The 20,371-nt window shown below is 51.0% G+C and overlaps 1 protein-coding gene across 3 annotated transcripts in view; it reads right to left on the reverse strand.

Moving 5' to 3' along the window:
- The window catches only part of RPS6KA2 (ribosomal protein S6 kinase A2), a 275,569-nt gene that overhangs the window by 76,457 nt on the left and 178,741 nt on the right, over nt 1–20,371 (reverse strand). For all 3 annotated transcript variants that reach the window (XM_040239178.1, XM_040239179.1, XM_040239177.1), the window contains 2 exons: nt 14,023–14,139; nt 6,155–6,236 (listed from right to left, as the gene is read on the reverse strand). In XM_040239178.1, the coding sequence (XP_040095112.1) occupies nt 6,155–6,236; nt 14,023–14,139 (199 nt within the window). The remainder of the gene's footprint in view (nt 1–6,154; nt 6,237–14,022; nt 14,140–20,371) is intronic.

A 20,371-nucleotide genomic window follows, 5' to 3' on the forward strand; every position in this document is an offset into this window, starting at 1 on the left:
CGCGATGTAGTCAGTGTCAACGGGACCCACGCATTTCTGTCCTGTACATGCCGACGCTCCAGGGATGGAGTCAGGGCTCTCCTTGACGTAAGGATAGAGGAGGGCCAGCCCTGCAGTCTGAGAGACACCCCGAGAGGCTCAGAAGGTGCCGCTGGGACCCGCCCTCTTCTGTCCTGGCCAGGCTCTTGCTGGAACCTACCTGCAGCTGCCAGGAAACCCTTGAGGTGCCCAGAACAGTCTATCAGTCACTTGCTAAACATCGAGATTTTGCCAGGATACTTTTTCCTTTAGAATCAACAGGTCACAAGCCATTTCCTTCTAAGTAGGAAATGTGTATCTCCTCTGGGCTTAGAAAGGTGACTTACAGAGAAAACAGCTGAAAAGTTAGGCATGAGAACACAGGTGAAGTCCTGTCAGAAGACTACTACTGCAAAGACATACTGCATAATAAAAGCTCGCTCCACGTTACGGAGAGATGTTTCAGTCAGTTCAGTTCAGTTGCTCAGTCGCTTTGTGACCCCATGGACTACAGCATGCCAGGCCTCCCTGTCTATCACCAACTCCAGGAGTTTACTCAAACTCATCAGTTCTCACTAAAATGAGAATTCTACAGGAGGAGCCATCCTGAGGTGGGTGCTTGTGGTCCCCAGCAGGCACCGGGCATCCTGGGTAACTAGTGTGACTGGTGGCAACCAGCACCATCACAGGCTCTTCACAGAGCTGGAGGAGCCAGGACTGAACCCAGACCAGATGGCGATGAAGGCTCAACCCGCCTCTTCCTTCCTGCACTCCTTCAGACCTAAAGCAAGCCTAGACAAGAAGAGACACACCTCCAAAGCCAGTCTCCAAGGAGAAGAGGCCCAGAAATGGAGGGGGGGACTCTGAACCTTCTGCTGGCTGCACTTTACGTGCGTGGACGAGTTTAACCCCCACATCAGCAGCAGCACTGAGGTGCTATCACTGCCATCGTCTCAGTGAAGCAGGAGCCAGTGGCAGCCAGGAGAGGTTACCCGAGGTGGCACAGCCAGACGGAACCCCAGGGCCCAGCGTTTGCGCTCCCAGCCACCGCAGAAGTGTCCCCGCACTGGTGGGGCACAGGGCACCCCCGTATTCTCATGCCCAGACCACATCTGGACCTGACATGACCCCAGCGCTCTGTAAGGGTCCCGCAGGGCACTCCAGCCTGCGGCCCCGGCTGGGAACCACCTTGTTAACGTGGGTGACAGTCCCCGCTGGCTGGTCACTACACAGGGGATGGAGATCCGTCCGGCTTCATTCTGGGCTCAGGCCTGGGAGCACGTGGTCTTTTAAATCAAATTCCCCTGCAACACAAGGTAGGGTGTCGCCCTCAGGGATTCGTTATTTTAGACCTGTCACCTGCGGTAAGTCAATGTTGAGTCACGAACACAGACACGCTGTCAATTAGAGACGCTGAACACTTTGAAAGTCTCCTTTAGCAGCCGGGGGACGAGCAGCCCCATCCGCTCGCAGGGCCTGCGGGGGCTGGGGGTGCGGACGGGACGAGGCGGCTCTCCCGCAGGCTTGTCACCCCGTCAGCTGCTTCAGCAGTTGACATTTTCCTCAGAAATGGCGTGCTGCCTTGTTACAGAAAGAGGGGGCAGGCGCCTGACACCTCCAAACTCATTTAAAGATGAAATAGAGCTGTCAGAGACGGTTCTCTGCTTGTCAGGTTACTTGGAACCCAAATGACAACCACGCTCCGTCGTGCACACGGGACGGCCACCCACGTGCCTGAGAAATAATTGGGAGGTGTACAATCATTTCCACGAGTTTCCCGGCCTCCTTCCGTTTTCCCTCTCTCAAAGCAGCTTCACTCTTCGGGGGCATTTTCCTGGGGTGCTGTCTGAGCCCTGGAGGGGACCACAGCCACACACGTTGCTCTTCTAACACGTTCTTCTGACTCACTAACAAGCCTGCAAACCGGGGATGCTTTGAGGATGGAGAACGGCTTGTGAATATTTGAATCTCTCAGGCTGATGGATGCAGACGTGTTGGAGCCAAAACAACTCTCAACAGCCCTCTTCTTTCACACGTGAGGGGAAAGGAAGTTCCAGGAAGGTCAGAAGCCTCCTCAGTGGCTCAGAGGACTTGGCCACATCTAGGACGTGTACCTGGTCCCCCTTTGATACGTCCAATCACCACCTCACACAAAGGACTGTTTTGTAAAACTTCTATATTTTCTCTTAGGAAAACAAGTTCTGATTGCATTTCTCGGGGGGGGGGGGAAGCTGTTCTTCAGTGACGGATCATTATGAAAAGTCGGAATAGACGACATAAAATTAATGTTTGGTTTGGAAGCTGGCTTTGAAAGGAGTACAAGAAAGTGGGAAGTTTGTCTGAATTTACGCTTACATGACCCATTCTCACAATGTAAAAAAGATTTCACATAGTCAAGCATATTGTTCTGGAATATTATGCAAAAAAAACTTCATGTTAAAGTCAAACGTGTTGTATGTTTGTTGAAAAGTTGGAATACGGAATATAGAGATGAAAATAAAAGCTCTCAACGCTGCTACAGCTGTTTTTGTTTTGGCTCATGTCCTACCCATATGACATATACTCAGTATTTGTAAACACACAGGCATCTACCTGTACTCATGGAGACACTCATGCTTTTATTAATAACAACATCTCGATTGTTCTGTAACACAATCTCATATCCTACCTAACCTGTGTAACCTTGTATCAGGAGCACTTTCTCAAGGACACTGAATCGGATTATAAACAAATGTGGAGGCATGCATACCCACGAGGCTAAAATCACTGAGATGAGTGTCTGCACAGGGGTCGAGGCTGAGATCATCAGGTGGGCTGAACAAGGACAAGCAGGGTGGAGACACAGGTCCCCATAGCTCCGGTTCCTCCCTGCCTGCCCTTCTTCCACGGGGGCAGGAGGAAGGATGCGATGGGAAGAAGGAGCAGTCACCTCCGGCGAGGGCAGGGAGCAACGCCTGCTGCTGGGCCCCTGCTGCTGAGGTTAGTGCGATCTGGGGATGGAGGGCAGATGGCAGGGTGCCACCGGGAGTCCTCGGCCACAGGATGACCTAACAAGGCGCCTGCTTCGACCTGCCCGTGTCTTCAACCACAGGGAGCTGCCTGCTCTGTGTCTGAGAGAGAACCTCTATGCGTTGAGGATGAAAGTGTGGGTTTTAGCAAATGGCCATGTCATGCAGCATCTGCTCATTTCTAAAAATAGCAGCTTTACGGGGAAACATACCCCACTCAATCCCCCCAGCTACAGCGTGCAGCTCAGTGGTTTCCAGAATATTCGGAGCCATCACCACAGTCAGTCATAACACATTTTTATCACCCCTAAAAGAAACCCACGGCCAGTCAGTCATCCTTGTCTCCCTAACCTCCCAGCCCCCAGCAACAATTCAGGACTTTCCGTCCCTGTGGATTCGCCTCTGCGGGATTTTCATCTAAATAGAATCCTGCAACGTGAGCAATGTTGTGACTAACTTCTTTTCACCCAGAACCTTGTTTTCAAGGCTCATCCGGGCCAACGATGCATCGGTATTTCATTTCTTTGGATTGCCAAACAATACTCCGCTGTATGGACATACCATACTTTATCCACCAGTGGATGGATATTGGGCGTTTGCCCACTTTTTGTCTACTGTGAATTGACTGATGCTGCTATGAACATTCACGCACAAGTTTTTGTGTAGACGAATGTTTTCATTTCTGTTGGTTATATACAAAAGGTTGGAATAGTTGAGTCATATGCAAACTCTGTTAAGTTTTGAGGAAGTGCCAGAGAAGCTGTTCATTTTCTAGACATTCTGATGATCCGGAATTACCAAAGTCTAATTTGATTTTCCACTTCTATGAAACTACTGTTTAGTGATGAGATTATTTTATTTAAAGTGAGGGATAGAAAGTCAAAAGCTGCTTTATTTTCTATACATCTTTTATTAACCACGAATGATTCTTTAAAATTATATTATTGTGGAGATCTTGGCCAAGTTCAACTGACAGACAATTTTAGAAATGTTATTACTGCTACAATAAAAAATGTTCACTATAAGTAGCATGGCTTAAATTATGTGGCTGAATTAAAAACTCCAGTATCTAAAATAAACTCGAATGCCTACACAGAACCCAAAACTTCTGTGTACAAAACAACTATTGGGATAATTTGTTAGAAAAGTCAAATTCTAGGCTCTGCCCCTAAGAGATTATGATTTAGTAGGTCAGGAGTGGGGACTAGGAATTACTTTTAACAACAGTCCTCAAATACGCACAGGTGATTCTGATGCAGGCTCTAGTCTGGCCAAAGTTTCCCTATTTTCTTCATGGGCAGTGCTGACAATGTCACCCTGATTCCTGTTTCCTATAAAATACTTTTTGATAGATTAAGTGTCGCGCCCACCTTCTAAATCCTTCTTGAATGAAGAATTTCGAAAAACTCTTTTCTTCCTTTCTACCTAAGACATTTAGGCATATATATATATATATATAATTTGATCTATGCATTTACTGTCTTATCTTATTGGTTATATGTAGTTAAAAATATATCTTATTTACCAGCTAGACAGGAAGTGCCCTGAAGGTGAACCAGTGAACCAGTGAAGTTGCTCAGTCGTGTCTGACTCTTTGCAAGCCCGTGGACTGTAGCCCACCAGGCTCCTCTGTCCATGGGATTCTCCAGGCAAGAATACTGGAGTGGGCTGCCGTTTCCTCCTCCAGGGGATCTCCCTGACCCAGGGATCGAACCCAGGTCTCCCGCATTGCAGGCAGACACTTTACCCTCTGCGCCACCAGGGAAGCCCCGCCCTGAAGGTAGAGAATGATATTTTTGTACTGCCTCCTGCATGCAGGCGCTTAGGACATTGTGATATAAGACCTAAAAATTCAAGAAAGACCTGCTTTGACATCTGTGAGTTTCGTAGGCCCCAAAGTCCTAATCACAACGTCTGCCTTTGTCCGATGTGCCCCCCGCCCTACTGGAAAGCTTCCCAGGTGGTGCTAGTGATAAAGAACCTGCCTGCCAATGAAGAAAATGTAAGAAACAGGGTTCGATCCCTAGGTTGGGAAGATCCCTGGAGGAGGGCATGGCAACCCCCTCCAGTGTTCTTGCCTGGAGAGTCCCATGGACAAAGGAGCCTGGCAGGCTGCGGTCCACGGGGTCGCGCAGCGTTGGGCACGACTGAGTGACCGCACGCACCGCAGGAAAAGGCTCCCCGCCCTGGGATTCCCCATGAGCGGGATCGATGAGCCCCATCTGGCCTTCAGCCTAACGGGTTCACTGCCCTGCCTGCCCACAGAACGGTTCTAACAAGCTCCCCACGTTCTCCCTGGAACCAGGGGTCACCCTGCCCTCTTGTTATTTATTACACAGCCTGCATCTCACAGCCCCTGCGACTCGCTCCACGCCTGCCGGGAGGCCCGTATGGTCCCACGTGGTGGGTGTCCTCCTCCTCACGTGAAGAGCATGGGTGAGTGGTAGACTCCGGCATCTCATCTGTCCAGACCAGGTGCTGTGTGCTCAGCCTTCTCTCACCGTTTAGGACCCGGGATCCCTCCCTCACCCCAGGAGGTGATCAGAGCAGATGGGGTTGGTGCTCCGTTCCGCGTGCTATCGCCTACATGACCATGCACTTGGAACAGAGGTTTCAAATAGCAGCTTATTGTGACCTGTGTTACGTGCACATTCTTGGCTGAGAGGTGGGGTGGGAGGAGCTCAGAGAGAGGGAATCTCGTGTTGGACTGAATTTCTAAAACCCAGTCCGGGGGACGAGAGAGAAATAAAACAATCATGAGTTGAATTTTGTTTAAAACTGAGCAATCCAGCCTGATGGACGGATTCAGGCTGCTTTGTTGCCCAATAGAGCCGAAGCAACCTGCTTCTGCTCTCCTCCTCAGCACTCCTTCCCACAAGTGGCACGTCACAGCCAAGCATATGCGGAGGGTGGCATTTACACAATACGGCTTTCCCTCTGAAGACTGTGCACGTTTTTTAGGGAGATGTTAAATATTCAGGGACATGTTCGTATTGTGTATTATCAATCAGAGAGTAACGTGTCGACATACAGAAGTCAAGCAACACGAAACGGGGTACCTATACCCCCTCATAACAAGCAGAGGATAAACCACAGTTAGGCACATCTTGCCCTCTGCAACCCCTCACCTTTCAAGGTGGCCTTCTTAAGAACCTTCATTGCGTAGAGCTGTCCAGCATCCGACCCCTTGACTTTCCTCACCAGGAACACCTAAGGAAGAGAACACAGGACATCTGCAGCTGTTAAAGACGGCAAACTCATGTTCCTTATTTGATCTGACAAGGGGATACACCAGGGAGTGTGGGAAATCCCAATACAATAAACATGCCATAGGAAAAACTTAAATGTGACATCTCCTCCAACATCTAAAAAAGTTTCATCTAGTTTAGTACAGCCCTATGAGGACCCATGTTATGTGTTCATCTTAACAATTATAGTTTTTTGGGCACCATTCTCTTTCTATGAAACACTAAATCAGAGGTAATTGCTGCTGTTGTTCAGTTGTTGTGTTCAACTTTTTGCACGCCCATGGACTGCAGCGCACCAGGCCTCCCTGTCCATCACCAACTCCAGGAGCTTGCTCAAACTCATGTCCATCGAGTCAGTGATGCCATCCAGCCATCTCATCCTCTGTCGTCCCCTTCTCCTCCTGCTCCGATCTTTCCCAGCATCAGGGTCTTTTCCAGTGAGTCGGCTCTTTGCATCAGGTGGCACAGAACTGGAGCTTCAGCTTCAGTGTCAGTGCTTCCAGTGAACGTTCAGGGTTGATCTCCTTCAGGATGGACTGGTTTCATCTCTGGGCTGTCCGAGGGCCTCTCGAGAGTCTTCTGCAGCACTGTTTGACAGCAGTCAGTTCTTTGGTACTCAGTCTTCTTCATGGTCCAACTCTCACATCTGTACACGACTACTGGAAAAACCACAGCTTTGACTACACGAAACTTTGTTAGCAAAGTGAGGTCTCTGCTTTTTAATGCACCGTCTGGCTTTGTCAGAGCTTTCCTTCCAAGGAGCGAGTGTTTTTTAATTTCATGGCTGCAGTCATCTGCAGCGATTTTGGAGCCCAGGCAAACAAAACCTGTCACTGTTTTCATTGTTTCCCCATCTATTTGCCATGAAGTGATGGGACCGGATGCCACAATCTTAATTTCCTGAATGTTGAGTTTTAAGCTAGCTTTTTCACTCTCTTCTTTCACCCTCATCAAGAGGCTCTTTAGTTCCTCTTCACTTTCTGCCATTAGAATTGGTTTCATCTGCATATCTGAGGTTGTTGATATTTCTCCCAGCAATCTTGATTCCAGCTTGTGATTCATCCAGCCTGGCATTTCCTATGATGTACTCTGTATAGAGGTTACATAAGCAGGGTGACAATATACAGCTTTGATGTACTCCTTTGCCAATTTTGAACCGGAATAGCACCTTCCTTTGTAAAAACAGAACAGCTGTTCAGAAAACCAAACTCTCTTCAGAAGTTTTCAGGGAGACAGATCACTTGGTTTATTGTAAATATGCCCTGTAAATATCCACAGTGAAGCTACCCTGAGAGTCCCTGCCAGACAGCACAGGCCAGACTCTGACCCTCAAGAAGGTAGGTTCTCTAGTTTTCCTCATCCATGTTTTAGCTTTGAGTAGCTGAAGTTTACAGACAGAGCTGGTTCTAAATGGCTCTTATATATTCTCATGTGGACACTTAACAACATTTTCTGGAACACATTTTGACATGTTTTGTGAGGGAAAACCAAGAAGAAAAGACAACTGTTTGAGAGGCTAAGCTTGAAAGTCACATTCATAATTGTTGAATGAGGTTAGTGGAAAACAAACCAAACAACCTAGGGTATCCGGCAGGAAAGAAAAGTACCTTCTGTGCAGATAGAAACAATGGTGTCCAGTACTTCCCAACAGAAAAAGCTGCGGTCATGACTGACACCCACACAGAGGACGTGTGTCCAGGAGGCAGGGCTGCTGCCCACGTGTCCCTGACGGGGGCCCTCACCAGCCTTCTGAGACGAGAAGACCCGTCCTCACAGACACACGGGGTTCCGGCTCCAGGAGTTACGCCCAAGTGTGGGGCTGTAGGAGGGGCTGCATCCTCACCCCCCACCCCAGACAGACTCAGGACATGGGGACGGAGGTGGGGGAGCAGGGGCCTGACGGCGGGCAGACCAGTCTGCCCCACCCCCGGGAGAGCCGGCCCGGCCCCCCGGGGGACGCGACCTCGCCCACGGGAGACATGCCCCGCCCCCCGGGAGACACAAACGGCCCCGCCCCCAGGAGACACGCCCCGCCCCCCGAGACACAAATGGCCCCGCCCCCAGGACACACGCCCCGCCCCCCGGGAGACACGCCCCGCCCCCAAGAGATAAGGCAGGTCAGGAGGTCGGCGTCCGGCAGAGCACGGGGATGGCCTCCTCGCATCAGCTCCCCGGGTCACCACCGCCTGCCCTTGGGACCATCAGCTGCCTCCGGACTCGGGACTCCCCACCCCACTCCTTCGTGACCGCTGTCACCCAGGGCCCCGGGGACACTCAGGCCAGCCCTTGCCCTCTGCCTAGCAGAAAGGAGGCCAGAGGCGGGCAGGACAGTGTCCCTCCCCGGGACAGACGCTGCCCCTGGGGCTGGGATTCTAGCAAATCCCGGGCAACGAGAAGTAGGCACGCTCCTCTCCCGGGTTCTGGACGACAGTGTCCCTGGGAACCTTTACCATGGGAGGCGAGGGCCGTGCCTCTGTGCACCTGTGCGTCACACAAGTGTGTGCTTGGCCGCGGGGACCTGGGCCTCTCTGGACGCTGGGTCTCCTGTCCCAGCCCAGAGAGTTCTGTCTCGGAGCCGGTGAGGAGCCTTCCAACAGGCGGGGAGAGCTGTGGCAGGAGTGCCCAGGGGGCCGTGCAGAGAAACCAGAGCATCCCCATGTGGGCCCTTCTCCCCTGCCAGTGGGATTTCCCAGGCAAGAATACTGGAGTGCGTTCCCAATTCCTTCTCCAGAGGAGTAGAGAATATTGTCTACTTAAGTCCATGCTGAACCGCGTTCACGCAGCCGCTGACCACTACGATTCAGTTTGTGAGTCATCTCCGACTCTTTGCGACCCCGCAGACTGCCGCTCGAAAGGCTCCTCTGTCCATGGGATTCTCCAGGCAAGAGTCCTGCAATGGGTTGCCATTTCCTTCTCTGGGGGATCTTCCTGACCCAGGGATCCAACCCACAGTTCCCGCACTGTGGGCAGATTCTTTACAGTCTGAGCCATAGATTCAGTTTACAAGATGTTAAACCTTGCAGAGACCTCGTCACATAAACGAGGTCACATAAACCTTCTTTGTTTATTGCATTTCAGGTTTTAAAAAATGAGATGATGGATGGTAATGGCTATTTACAGGGCTTCCCTAGTGGCTCAGACGGTAAAGAATCTGCCTGCAAAGCAAGAGACCTGGATTGGATCCCTGGGTTGGGAAGATCCTCTGGAGAAGGAAATGGCAATCCACTCCAGTATTCTTGCTTGGGAAATCCTGTGGACAGAGGAACCCAGAGGGCTGCGAAGAGCTGGACACAATTTAGTGACTAAATCACAAACACAAAAATGGTTGTTCATAATTATCTATTTTTAAAAAGACTTCAAAAGACAAGGAAAAAACCGTATTCTCCCAATATTTGTCAGGCTCCTGCCACACACCAGGTCCTATAAGAAATGCAGCAGGAACGGCCCTATGGCCAGCAGGGTAGCTAACAGGAGACAAGCACCTCGAGAGAAACAGCAAACGACAGTAGCAATCGGCTTAAAAAGTGGGAGTAATGGAGTGAGGACGTGGGCTCTGTCCGCTCAGGGGGAGCTCTTTTGTCCACGGCATCCCGGACCTCTTGCCTCCTCCCTCTTTCCTGATTCAGGAACACATTCTGACGCAAGAAAACAAGTTCCCAAACAACCCATCAATCTCAGCAAAGACGGAGGCGGCATCTCTAGCGCTTTATCCAGGTGACTCTTCACAACCTCTCTCCTTTTATTTTTAGAACCCCTCTACAGCAGCTCAGCTGCGACTCTGCAAAGCCCTTTCCCGAGCCCCGTGGAGACACAGCCACCTCTCCCTGAGGCAGACGCACAGGCACTGGCTGAGCTGGAGAATCTGTAGCGGATGAAGGTTAAGCATCGGTAGGAGATGCCACTGCCTCTTCCTTTTATTTCTCTCCATTTACTTGCTTTGCTTTTAATCTATTTATCTCTTTATTTGTTAATATCGGAAGATATTAATCTTCTACGCTTTACTTTTTTATGTTCCGTATAATCATGGCTTTTTTTCATACTGTTCATGGGGTTCTCACGGCAAGAACACTAGAGTGGTTAGCCACTCCCTCCTCCGGGGACCACGTTTTGTCAGAACTCTCCACCATGACTCCTCTGTCTCTGGTGGTCCTCCGTAGCATAGCTAATAGCTTCACTGAGTTTCACAAGCCCCTCTGCCATGACAAGGCTGTGAAGGAGTACAACAAGGGTGCATACTGCCACCCTGCTTATTTAACTTATGTGCAGAGTACATCATGCGAAATACTGGGCTGGATGAAGCACAAGCTGGAATCAAGACTGTTGGGAGAAATATCAATAACCTCAGATATGCAGACGATGTCAACTCTAATGGCAGAAAGCCAAGAGGAACTAAGAAGCCTCTCAAGGGTGAAAGAGGAGAGTGAAAAAGCTGGCTCGAAACGCAACATTCAAAAAAGTAAGATCATGGCATCTGGTCCCATCACGTCATGGCAAATAGATAGGGAAACAATGGAAACAGTGACAGACTTTATTTACTTGGGCTCCATAATCACTGTGGACAGTGACTGCAGCCATGAAATTCAAAGACACTTGCTCCTTGTCAGGAAAGCTCTGACAAATCCAGACAGCGTATTAAAAAGCAGAGACAACACTTTGCGGACAAAGGTCCATCTAGTCAAGGCTATGGCTCCGGTCTCACATCCATACATGACTACGGGAGAAACCATAGCCTTGACTAAACTCCAGTAGTCATGTATGGACATGAGAGCTGAGCCACAGACAAGACTGAGCACCAAAGAACTGATGCTTTCAAACTGTGGTGCTGAGAAGACTCTTGAGAGTCCCTTTCACTGCAAGGAGATCCAACCAGTCAATACTAAAGGAAATAACCCTAAATATTCACTGGAAGGACTGATGCTGAAGATGAAGCTCTCATACTTTGTCCACCTGATGTGAAGAACTGACTCGCTGAAAAAGACCCCGTTGCTGGGGAAGACTGAAGGCAGGAGAAGGGGACGACAGAGGATGAGATGGCTGGATGGCATCACCGACTCAATGGACATGAGTTTGAGAGAGCTCCGGGAGAAGGTGAAGGACAAGGAAGCCTGGCGTGCTGCAGTCCATGGGGTTGCAGAGTTGAACACAACTTAGTGACTGAACAACAGCAACAACATAATCATAGCTGGGAAGGAAAAGAGTTCAGTGTTAGGGAGATTATCATTCCAGGGGGATTCTGCCTAACACTAGGATTTCACTTGTTTCCCAAAGAATGGTTTTAAAATCAAAATGTGCAGGAAGTTGGAAAAGGTGTTTTCTCTGAGGAAGGCATTGTCAACATAGCTTTTGTTCAGTCGAGTATTGAAAGGTCAGGCTCAGATCCATTTTCCTTGACCTCAGAAAGCATTTCTATCTCTTCTGCTTCTAGGCACCTTGAGAATTGGTGGAGGGGTGCCCAGTGGAGTCAGGGCCACACAAGAGCCCAGTCAACCACCACCTGCCCAGCAGCCCTGGGCTCGCCTGCGAGGGCCCCAGGTCTCCATCGTCGAGGACAGAGGACGGAGCTGATGCAGCTGACACCACGCATCCTCGGGAAGCAAGTGGTGGGCGGCCTGTCTGATGCGAGCGGTGGGCTCCAGGCCTGTCCCTGTCTCCCTGTCATGGTTTTTCACTCCCCTTCCCCCTGGGGGCTCAGACAGTAAAGTCTGCCTGCAGTTCAGGAGACCCGGCTTCAATCCCTGGGTTGGGAAGATCCCCTGGAGGAGGGAATGGCAACCCTCTCCAGTATCCTTGCCTGGAGAATCCCATGGACAGAGGAGCCTGGCGGGCTACACGCCATGGCATTGCAAAGAGCTGGACGTGACTGAAGCGACACACACACACACACGCTCACACACACACAGTCACACACACAGTCACACACACACACACACACATACACAGTCACACACTCAGACACACGCTCACACATACATGCTCACACATAGACACACACACAATACACACACACACATACAGTCACACATTCACACACACACAATACACACTCTCACACACACTCTCACACACACACATACACTCACACACACTTACACTCACACACACACATTCATCTTTTCCAACCTTTCTAATTAATGAGAAGACAAACCACAATGACATAAATAGGTCTGCTCCATGTGTTGGTAACTTTTTACCCCGAGAGACTGAAATCTTCACATTCTTATTTCAATATATGCCTAAAAACCATATGAAATTGTCATTTTTTAAGGTCATCGCATTTTGAATACTGGTAATTTCATATGGTTCAAGTGAACATGTTTGTAGATATATTAGTATTAATATAAATACATGTTGCTACCACATTGCCATGTGGAAAAGAAAAATAAAAATATTCTACCTTTTAAGAATGCCAAAAGGGAGATTTCACAAACAAGCAAATTTCCGTGGTCTGTAAGAGATTATCTAGAACGCCATCAACATACTATTAATCCTACATGAAATCAACAAGGGCCAGATTTCATCTTGGCACCAAGTCCTATGAAAAAAGGGGAAATCTGAAGAATATCTACATACTGTACAGAAACAGTGATTTCAAAAGGCCAGGACCCTGTCCTGCTTAAACTCGGAAAGGCTGGCCTCCTGGTTTATCTCAGGGCCTCATGTTCTAGAAACCATAAGTCTGTATAATTTCTAACAGATACACCAAGGACGTAGAGAACTTAGCCTGGCCCTGGAATAACTTGCCCAGTCTCGTGAGAGATCTGTTGATATCCTGCTGTATATGGATGCAGTCCTATGTGAATAGACAACTATTTCTCATTTCCTGAGAGAAATGAGTATTCATTTTGATTTGAAGGCAAAAAAGAAAAGAAATGAATAATTCTTCTTGGCTGCGCTGGGTCTCTGGCGCTTGGGTTTGCTCTAGTTGTGGGGCCAGGGCCTCTCCCGCTGCAGAGCACAGGCTCTGCAGTGAGCGCCCAGTCGCTGAGACAGGCAGGCTTAGCTGCTCCGAGGCCCGTAGGGCCTTGGTCCCCTGCCCAGAGGTCGAGCCTGTGTCCTCTGCGGTGGAAGGTGGATTCTTAACCACTGGATCCCCAGGGGTGTCCTGAAATGAACAATTCTAGTGCACAGATTCACCACAGACAGTTGCTACATGGGAGTCATGTGCTATTTAATCCACAGAAGAATTACAGGAAGTAGTTCCTATTATGTCCATTTTACAGGTGGGGAAACTGAGGCTTGGAGAAGCAGAATAACCACACGGTTTACAAGGAGGGTGGGAGGGGACCCAGGCTGCAGGCCCCGTCTCCCTGCCTCCCTGGGTGACAGTTACGTGAGTGGGTCCCAAAGGGCACTGGCTTCTCCACTGCTTTCTTCCCTGTTCTCTTATTTTTTCTTTCTTTTTGAAAAATACCTGTGGAGTGCGTACTTCCCAAAGATGTATGGCTCAAGTTCAAGGACCCTCCCCAGCATGGAAATACACTAAAGGCTCACGGAAGCTTCAAGGGGGGAGGTATGTGCAGCGTTCCCAAGCCCAGCTCCACTGTCTCAGGCTTCTGGCCACGCAGAGTGAGGCCACAGCCCCTGTTACCATGGGGCCTGCCAAGGGGGCACTGCCTCACTCTATTAGTTTGGGCCCACACTTCCCTTGGGCTCAGGGGGCACCTCTGCCATCTCTCCTTCGCCTTGACGTGGGGGACCAGCTGCAGTGGAATGAGGCCCACTTGAAGGGAAGCATGGACTCTACTTACCTTTCCATAGGAGCCTTGTCCCAAAACTTTCAACAGTTCAAACTGGGAAGGGTCGGCCTTCTCAAAGCCCGCTTTCACATGGTGACTGATGTCAATCTCCTTCACAATGCCTTCTTCCTGCAAGAAAAAAACGGCAGAAATGCTTATCAAGGGGCTCCTCTGGATTCATCTTCCTCTCAAGTTACCACGAGTTGGGTAGGTTATGGATTTTCAGGATTGGAGTTACGAGCTGTGACATCACAGCGCTTTGCATAATTTGCTTGCTTATTTGTACCAATGATTCTGTTTGTGAGCCTTAAATTGTGTCTTTTCTCCATGGACTTGTGTTTCATGGTCTAACCAATATCTCACTGAAATCCATCCTCCTTCTTAACAATTTGGGCAAAATTCTGGACAGGGAGGAAGGTGGGGACATGGAACCAAATTAGCCTCTGAGCGTGTCTGGGTGTCTACCCTTCTGTGGCCTGAAGGGCCGTCCACAGGCAGCAGTCGTCTGTGAAATGGGGATTTCTTTTCTCCTTCTCCTTCTAATTACTCTGCTCCCCCTTATATTCTTGCCAGAGCTGATGGTTCATCTCCATCCCAGAGATTATATTTCAGAAGAAGCAGCCAGATAAGATTTTCTGCCAGTTCAGAAGCTTTCCCAGTAGGGAAAAAAGTCCTTGATCTTGAACTTAAAACCCTGACAGGAATCACTCCCAAGGCTCATCAGAGAGCTTCCTGTCCCGGAGACGCACTGCCTACCTGTCAGGGGCGAGACTGCCCTGCTACCACCAGCCATGGGAGACGCGGAAGCTGGCAAGGAGGGGCTTTCCTGAACTGATCTCTGTGCCTCTCCGGGACACCCTTTCCAATCCATCTATCCTTCTAATCCTTCATCCACTACCACGGTTTTGGCCTTGGCTACATACTGAAAAATAGCAGGCCGGGCTGACTGCAAAGCACATCTAAAAAGTGCCACCAGTAATTGCACGCATAGAGTGTTCTGGGCACTCAGCCTTTCTATACATTATTTATTTCATTTCTTAAAAAACTATCAAGTGAGATGTTATCCTAAGGTTGTCCAGCTGGAAGTATGAGAGCCGGGTTTCTAGTCAAGAGTGACGTTAAAGCCTCAGGCAAATCAAATCGCAACAGTAGTAATCCACGCCACAGCGGTCCCTCTCAGAGATGGATGGAAAACAGTTTCTCAGAGTTCTAGACTTTGTGAACACCATCTCCATGCAGCCAACACGGGACACCTACAGAAAGCAGAGGAAGGCCGTCTGGGCTGCAAGACAATTGCTTCTCACTTCTTTTTAGTCCAGTGGTTAGAGAAACCCTTCAATCTTCACATCTTCAAGGATTCTTTTCGATTTTTGTAAAAATAATCATGTTTCTCTTTGTGAAAACAAGCAATGGATATACCCGCAATGGATCCTTTTGGGGTCAGTCCACAAAGCTTGTATGTGTGCAGTTAGAACACAAAGAATTTTTATGGAACTACTCCTTGAATATGGAGAAGGAAATGGCTACCCACTCCAGTATTCTTGTCTGGAGAATCCCATGGACAGAGGAGCCTGGTGGGCTACAGTCCAGGGGGTCACAAGAGTCGGACAGACTTAGCAACTCAACCACCAGCATTCCTTGAATATGTAAGAGAGAGAGGACCCTGAAGGCAAGGTCCTCCTCCCATGAGTGGAGATGACCTCTGAGTCCCGCTGGAATCCCAGGACCCCTTTAGCTACAGAAAGGGGCACAGCTTCTTCTGTAGGGAAATCTCTCCATTTACGACAGGGAACAAGTGGAAAGCATTAGTCACTCAGCCGTGTCCAACTCTTTGCGACCTCATGGGCCTGGTAGCCCGCCAGGCGCCTCTGTCCATGGGACTCTCCAGGAAAGAACGCTGGAGTGGGCTGCCATTTCTTTCTCCAGGGGATCTTCCTGACCCAGGGACTGAACCCGGTCTCCCGCATTGCAGGCAGATTCTTTACCAGCTGAGCCACCAGGGAGGAAGGAGGGAAAGGGGCGCCTCGGGGCACAGGGCAGCACCCGTGTCTTCCCCAAGAAGACCGCACTCGTCCGGGCGGTGCCTGCAGACCGATGCCCACTGGGAAGACAAAGCTGAAGTTCAAAGCGCTCGCCGAGCCCCTGATGACTGATGCTGCGCAGGGGCTATCTCCACCTCCACTGACTTATCGACCAAGAAAGAACTTGAGGCTCACTTGTCACTGAAGGAAGAATAAAACACCCCTGTTCTGCTAACGGGCTTCCCTGGTGGCTCAGCTGGTAGAGAATCCACCTGCAGTGCGGGAGACCTGAGTGCGATCCCCTGGAGAAGGGAAAGGCTCCCCACTCCAGTAGTCTGGCCTGGAGAATTCCATGGACTGTAGAGCCCGTGGGGTTGCAAAGAGTTGGACACGACTGACTGGCTTTCACTGCACTTGACTTTTCCGTTAACACACAGCACCTCCCATCCCGCAGGCAGGATGGCCCCGAGCCATCCAGTGTCCCCGGCCCCCCGAACATGGCTCAGTCCTGCAGCCGAGCTAATGCCACTCCCGCGGGTCAGCAGGGCTCACCGAGTGCCATCCTCTGTGACTTCGTTTTGGTGCCTGAGCACACTAGCGTTCACGCAGCTGAAGAGAAGGTCACCCTCAACACCGAGGGGGAGTGCCGGCTAGGGGTGAGGCTGGGGCCTTGGGGAGACGCCCAGGAGGCAGGCAACCGCTGACCCTGCGTCCCCGTTCCCAGGCCCTTCCGAGCGCCTGTCACAAACGACTGCTGTGCTCCTCCAGGGTCTCCAGGTCACCCCTCTGCGTCCGTGCCTCTGCTCGGAGGAGCATGACGTCACTCAGTCCCCCGGAGCCCTCTCAGCATCCCTGGAGGATCCCCCCAGGGCCCTGCTTCCCCCAGCCCCCAGGAACCAGTAGCCCCAAGCCCCCAGCTCTCCCCTGCCCAGCAAAGGCACCAGCGGGCCAGAATTCACCTTCCTTCGTCGTCACCACCCTGACATTGCAGCTGAAGGCTTAGAAGCAAATCTCTCTGTAACATTTCATTTTGTGGGGATTCTTGCTGTCAAAGTCCTTAGAGCAAATGCACCCAAAGCACACAGCTAACTTCCTCCTCAGGAATGGCCTTAAAATCCCGGGTTGCTCCCTGATAGTACTGTGATGTTTCAATTAACATCAGGGAGGTCTTGAACAGCAAAGAATCTCAACCATCCATTGAAAAAGGAACCAAGAGTCCCACATTTTAGATTTTAGCGTTCTGCACTCATAGTAACACTTTGACCTGAACTTGCTTGAGATATTTTGTTTCCCTCTTTCCCAAGAACTTGAAAAAAAAAAAAAAGAGTCAAGGTCTGGAGACCTGTGCTGAAACACCCAGATGGGAGCTGGGGAAACATGTCTGGGCTTGTCGGCTTCTAACCATGTCCAGACCGGACAGGCATATTTTCTGAATCATTTTGTGATTACTGCCTTAAAGGGCACCCAGATTTAACATTATTTATGCCTCATTTAGAAATAAACATCTTTCCCTCTTATCAGGAAGGTCACTTTTTCTAGAATTCTATGTGCATTTTAACACCGTTCCCTTAAGGACATAAAGTCTGGTCCTGAACGCTCTACAGATAGCATTAACATTTGGTTTCTAGCATAACTCCTATGAATCATATTTTTTTACAAATAACCTGAGAAATTTGGGGGAGAGCCTGGTATCAAGGCCAGGTGTGTGCTCTGCCAGAAAGGATTTCAAAAATGATCCAGTGGGAGAGAGAAAAACCAGAGTAATGAGTTGCTGAAATGACATCAGTATGTGACAAAGTAACTTGTGGCAGTGGATTCTAGAATCCTCATCGAACTGGGCTTGAATTCTGACCAATGGAAGACATTCCCCCATGGGTGTCGAGGCAGACAGACAGCTAAGTGACCTGGACTCAGGCCAGAGGGGACCGGCGAGGTGTCCTCCGAGCCCTGCCCCACGCCAAAGTCACCTTGGCAGGTAATTTCCCCCCTTCTGAATCATCCGCTTTCCACGTCATTAAAGGGAGGTGATTTATGAGAAGTTAATGCAGATGAAAAGTGGTGAAATAGTAATGACCAAAACGTAGAAAAGAAAAACTGGGCAAGTGTGAGCTGGGTCTCCACCAAAGGGCGCGGGGCCATTCTAGAAAGCAGTGATTCCTGCGCAGGATATTAATTCCCAGAAAGGGCCGAGAGTAAATGATTAAACAGGTGGCTTATGAAAACGCAGAAAAGAAGAAGGAAATTAGCTAACTCTGACTCGCTCCCAGCAAGCCCTGCAAGGCCAGCCCACCCCACCCCTGTGGCTGGTAATGGAGCAGGCATGTGGGGAGGGGTCAGGGAACCATGGCCTGGCTCTCAGGGGCCCGCTGAGAGCTTGGGTCCGCAGAGGCTGACACCCCCAGGGATCCTCGTGGGGCTCCGTGGCCCTTCCCCCAGACCCCAAACCAGGTGTGCTCACCCAGAAGTGACACCCTGCTGCAGACGTTCTCAGCGTAGCCACAGTGCCCCAGTATTAGACCCGCCAGGGAACCTGTTACAAATGCAGATTCCAGGTGCCACCCCGGGGCTTCAGGACCTGTAATCTCTGAGAAGGTTGAAAGTCAGGGCTCCCTGGGGGAAATCCCGCTCAAGTCTGCCCTCCTCAGTCCTACCCTACCTACCTACGCTGGCTCCCGCCGCACGCAAACAGGCTGTCCTGTCTGCATCCTTCTCAGCAACACACAGACTTTGTTCCGCCCTCCCCCAGCCACCTGCCCCATCCCACGCGGCTCACCGATTGCTCATCAATGCCCTCCGTGGGGCTGAGCCCAGTGGCCATGCTTCAGTGTCTGCAGCGCTGGGCACCAGCCATCAGCCCAGCTTCCTTACTTGGATTCGGGGACATTAGGCCCCCTGGGTCCCCCGACACCTCGCCCCGCCTCCCGAGGGCTCTTCCTTTATCTGTCTCCCAACATCCCCCAACCCCCAACTTGGTCCCAGCCTCTTCTCCCATGTCATCACCTCCTTGGGACTTCATCCCATCTGGGGATTCCACGTCACCATCTAAACGCTGATGCTCAGGACTGGATCTCCCCCTGGGACCGGCACAGGTGGCATCCTGGACGTGCCTGGGGAGACCTTAGGGGCTGCGCGAACTCCTCCCCGGGATCTTAGCCTGATGTGGGGGGGTGAGCGGAGGCTCCCTGGCCTGTGAGCTGCTCTGACACACGGCACGGGCCCTGAGTATCTGCTCTGCCTCTCAGCTCATCAGTGCCTTTAACTGTTCTTAAAAAGATATTTTATCCAGACTTTCATTTTCAAGAAGACGACTCCCCACACCTACCTAGCCCAACATACTGCTAGGAAGGAAGTTCAGAAACACTTTGAAGGCAGAGAGAAGTCACTGTAGTTTGTCTGCTTCCTCCAGGGAGGACCCTCGAAGAGTCCCTCTAGGGGCACATGAGTGTGTGCTCAGTAGGTAAGTTTTGTCCGACTCTGTGTACCCATGGGCTGCAGCCCGCCAGGCTCCTCTGTCCACGGGCTTCTCCAGGCAGGAACACTGGCGTGGGCTGCCGTGCCCTCCTCCCCAGGATCTTCCCAACCCAGGGATCAAACCCACACCTTGTGCACCTCCTGCACTGGCCGTCGGATTCTTTACTGCTACGGCCCCCTGGGAAGCCCCCTGGGAAGCACAACCCTCCCCCAAAAACAGCCAGAACCAACGACACAGACTGCTCATCACAAAGCCCCCAGGAGGCGGTGGCTGTGCACACGTCATGACACAAGGAGGGGAGGACCGGGCGTGAGCCCCAGACTCCCAGCCAGAAGGAACCCGCTCCTTCCAGGCAGGTCACGCAGCTTCCCAGGGAGCCAGGGCCCGAGCCTCGAGCCTCGAGTGGATCTGACCTCCCAGCACGCCCGGGTGGGAGGTGGACTCCAGGCAGCCTGCCTCCCCCCCGACCCAACCAAGGAGGCTCCTGAGACGAATGGCTGATGCATCGCAGAGTCTTCTCTGCCCTTTAAATCGCCCTTTACACGTCTCCGCCACTGTGTCTGCGCCCGCTGGTGTGAGCAAGCGCGAGATGAAATTACAGGACCAGCTGCACTGGGCCAATCAGTCCTCAGGAAAATACTTTTACAGAAAGCCTCCACTTCGCTTCCAAAGGCTAAATATAAGCTGCGCCATTTAGGATGGCAACACTTCTCCAGCAAGAGTGGGACTCCAGCTGGCCTTTCAGGCACTCATGGGCCTCCAGACAGAGCAAGGACACCCGCCTGAGGAAGAGCACACCCCCCTGCCGGACGGGGCCGGCAGCCGGACGGGGCCGGCAGCCGGACGGGGCCGGCAGCCGGACGGGGCC

The sequence above is a fragment of the Oryx dammah genome, unplaced genomic scaffold, assembly GCF_014754425.2.
Source record: "Oryx dammah isolate SB20612 unplaced genomic scaffold, SCBI_Odam_1.1 HiC_scaffold_4, whole genome shotgun sequence".
Classification (NCBI taxonomy): Eukaryota; Metazoa; Chordata; class Mammalia; order Artiodactyla; family Bovidae; genus Oryx; species Oryx dammah.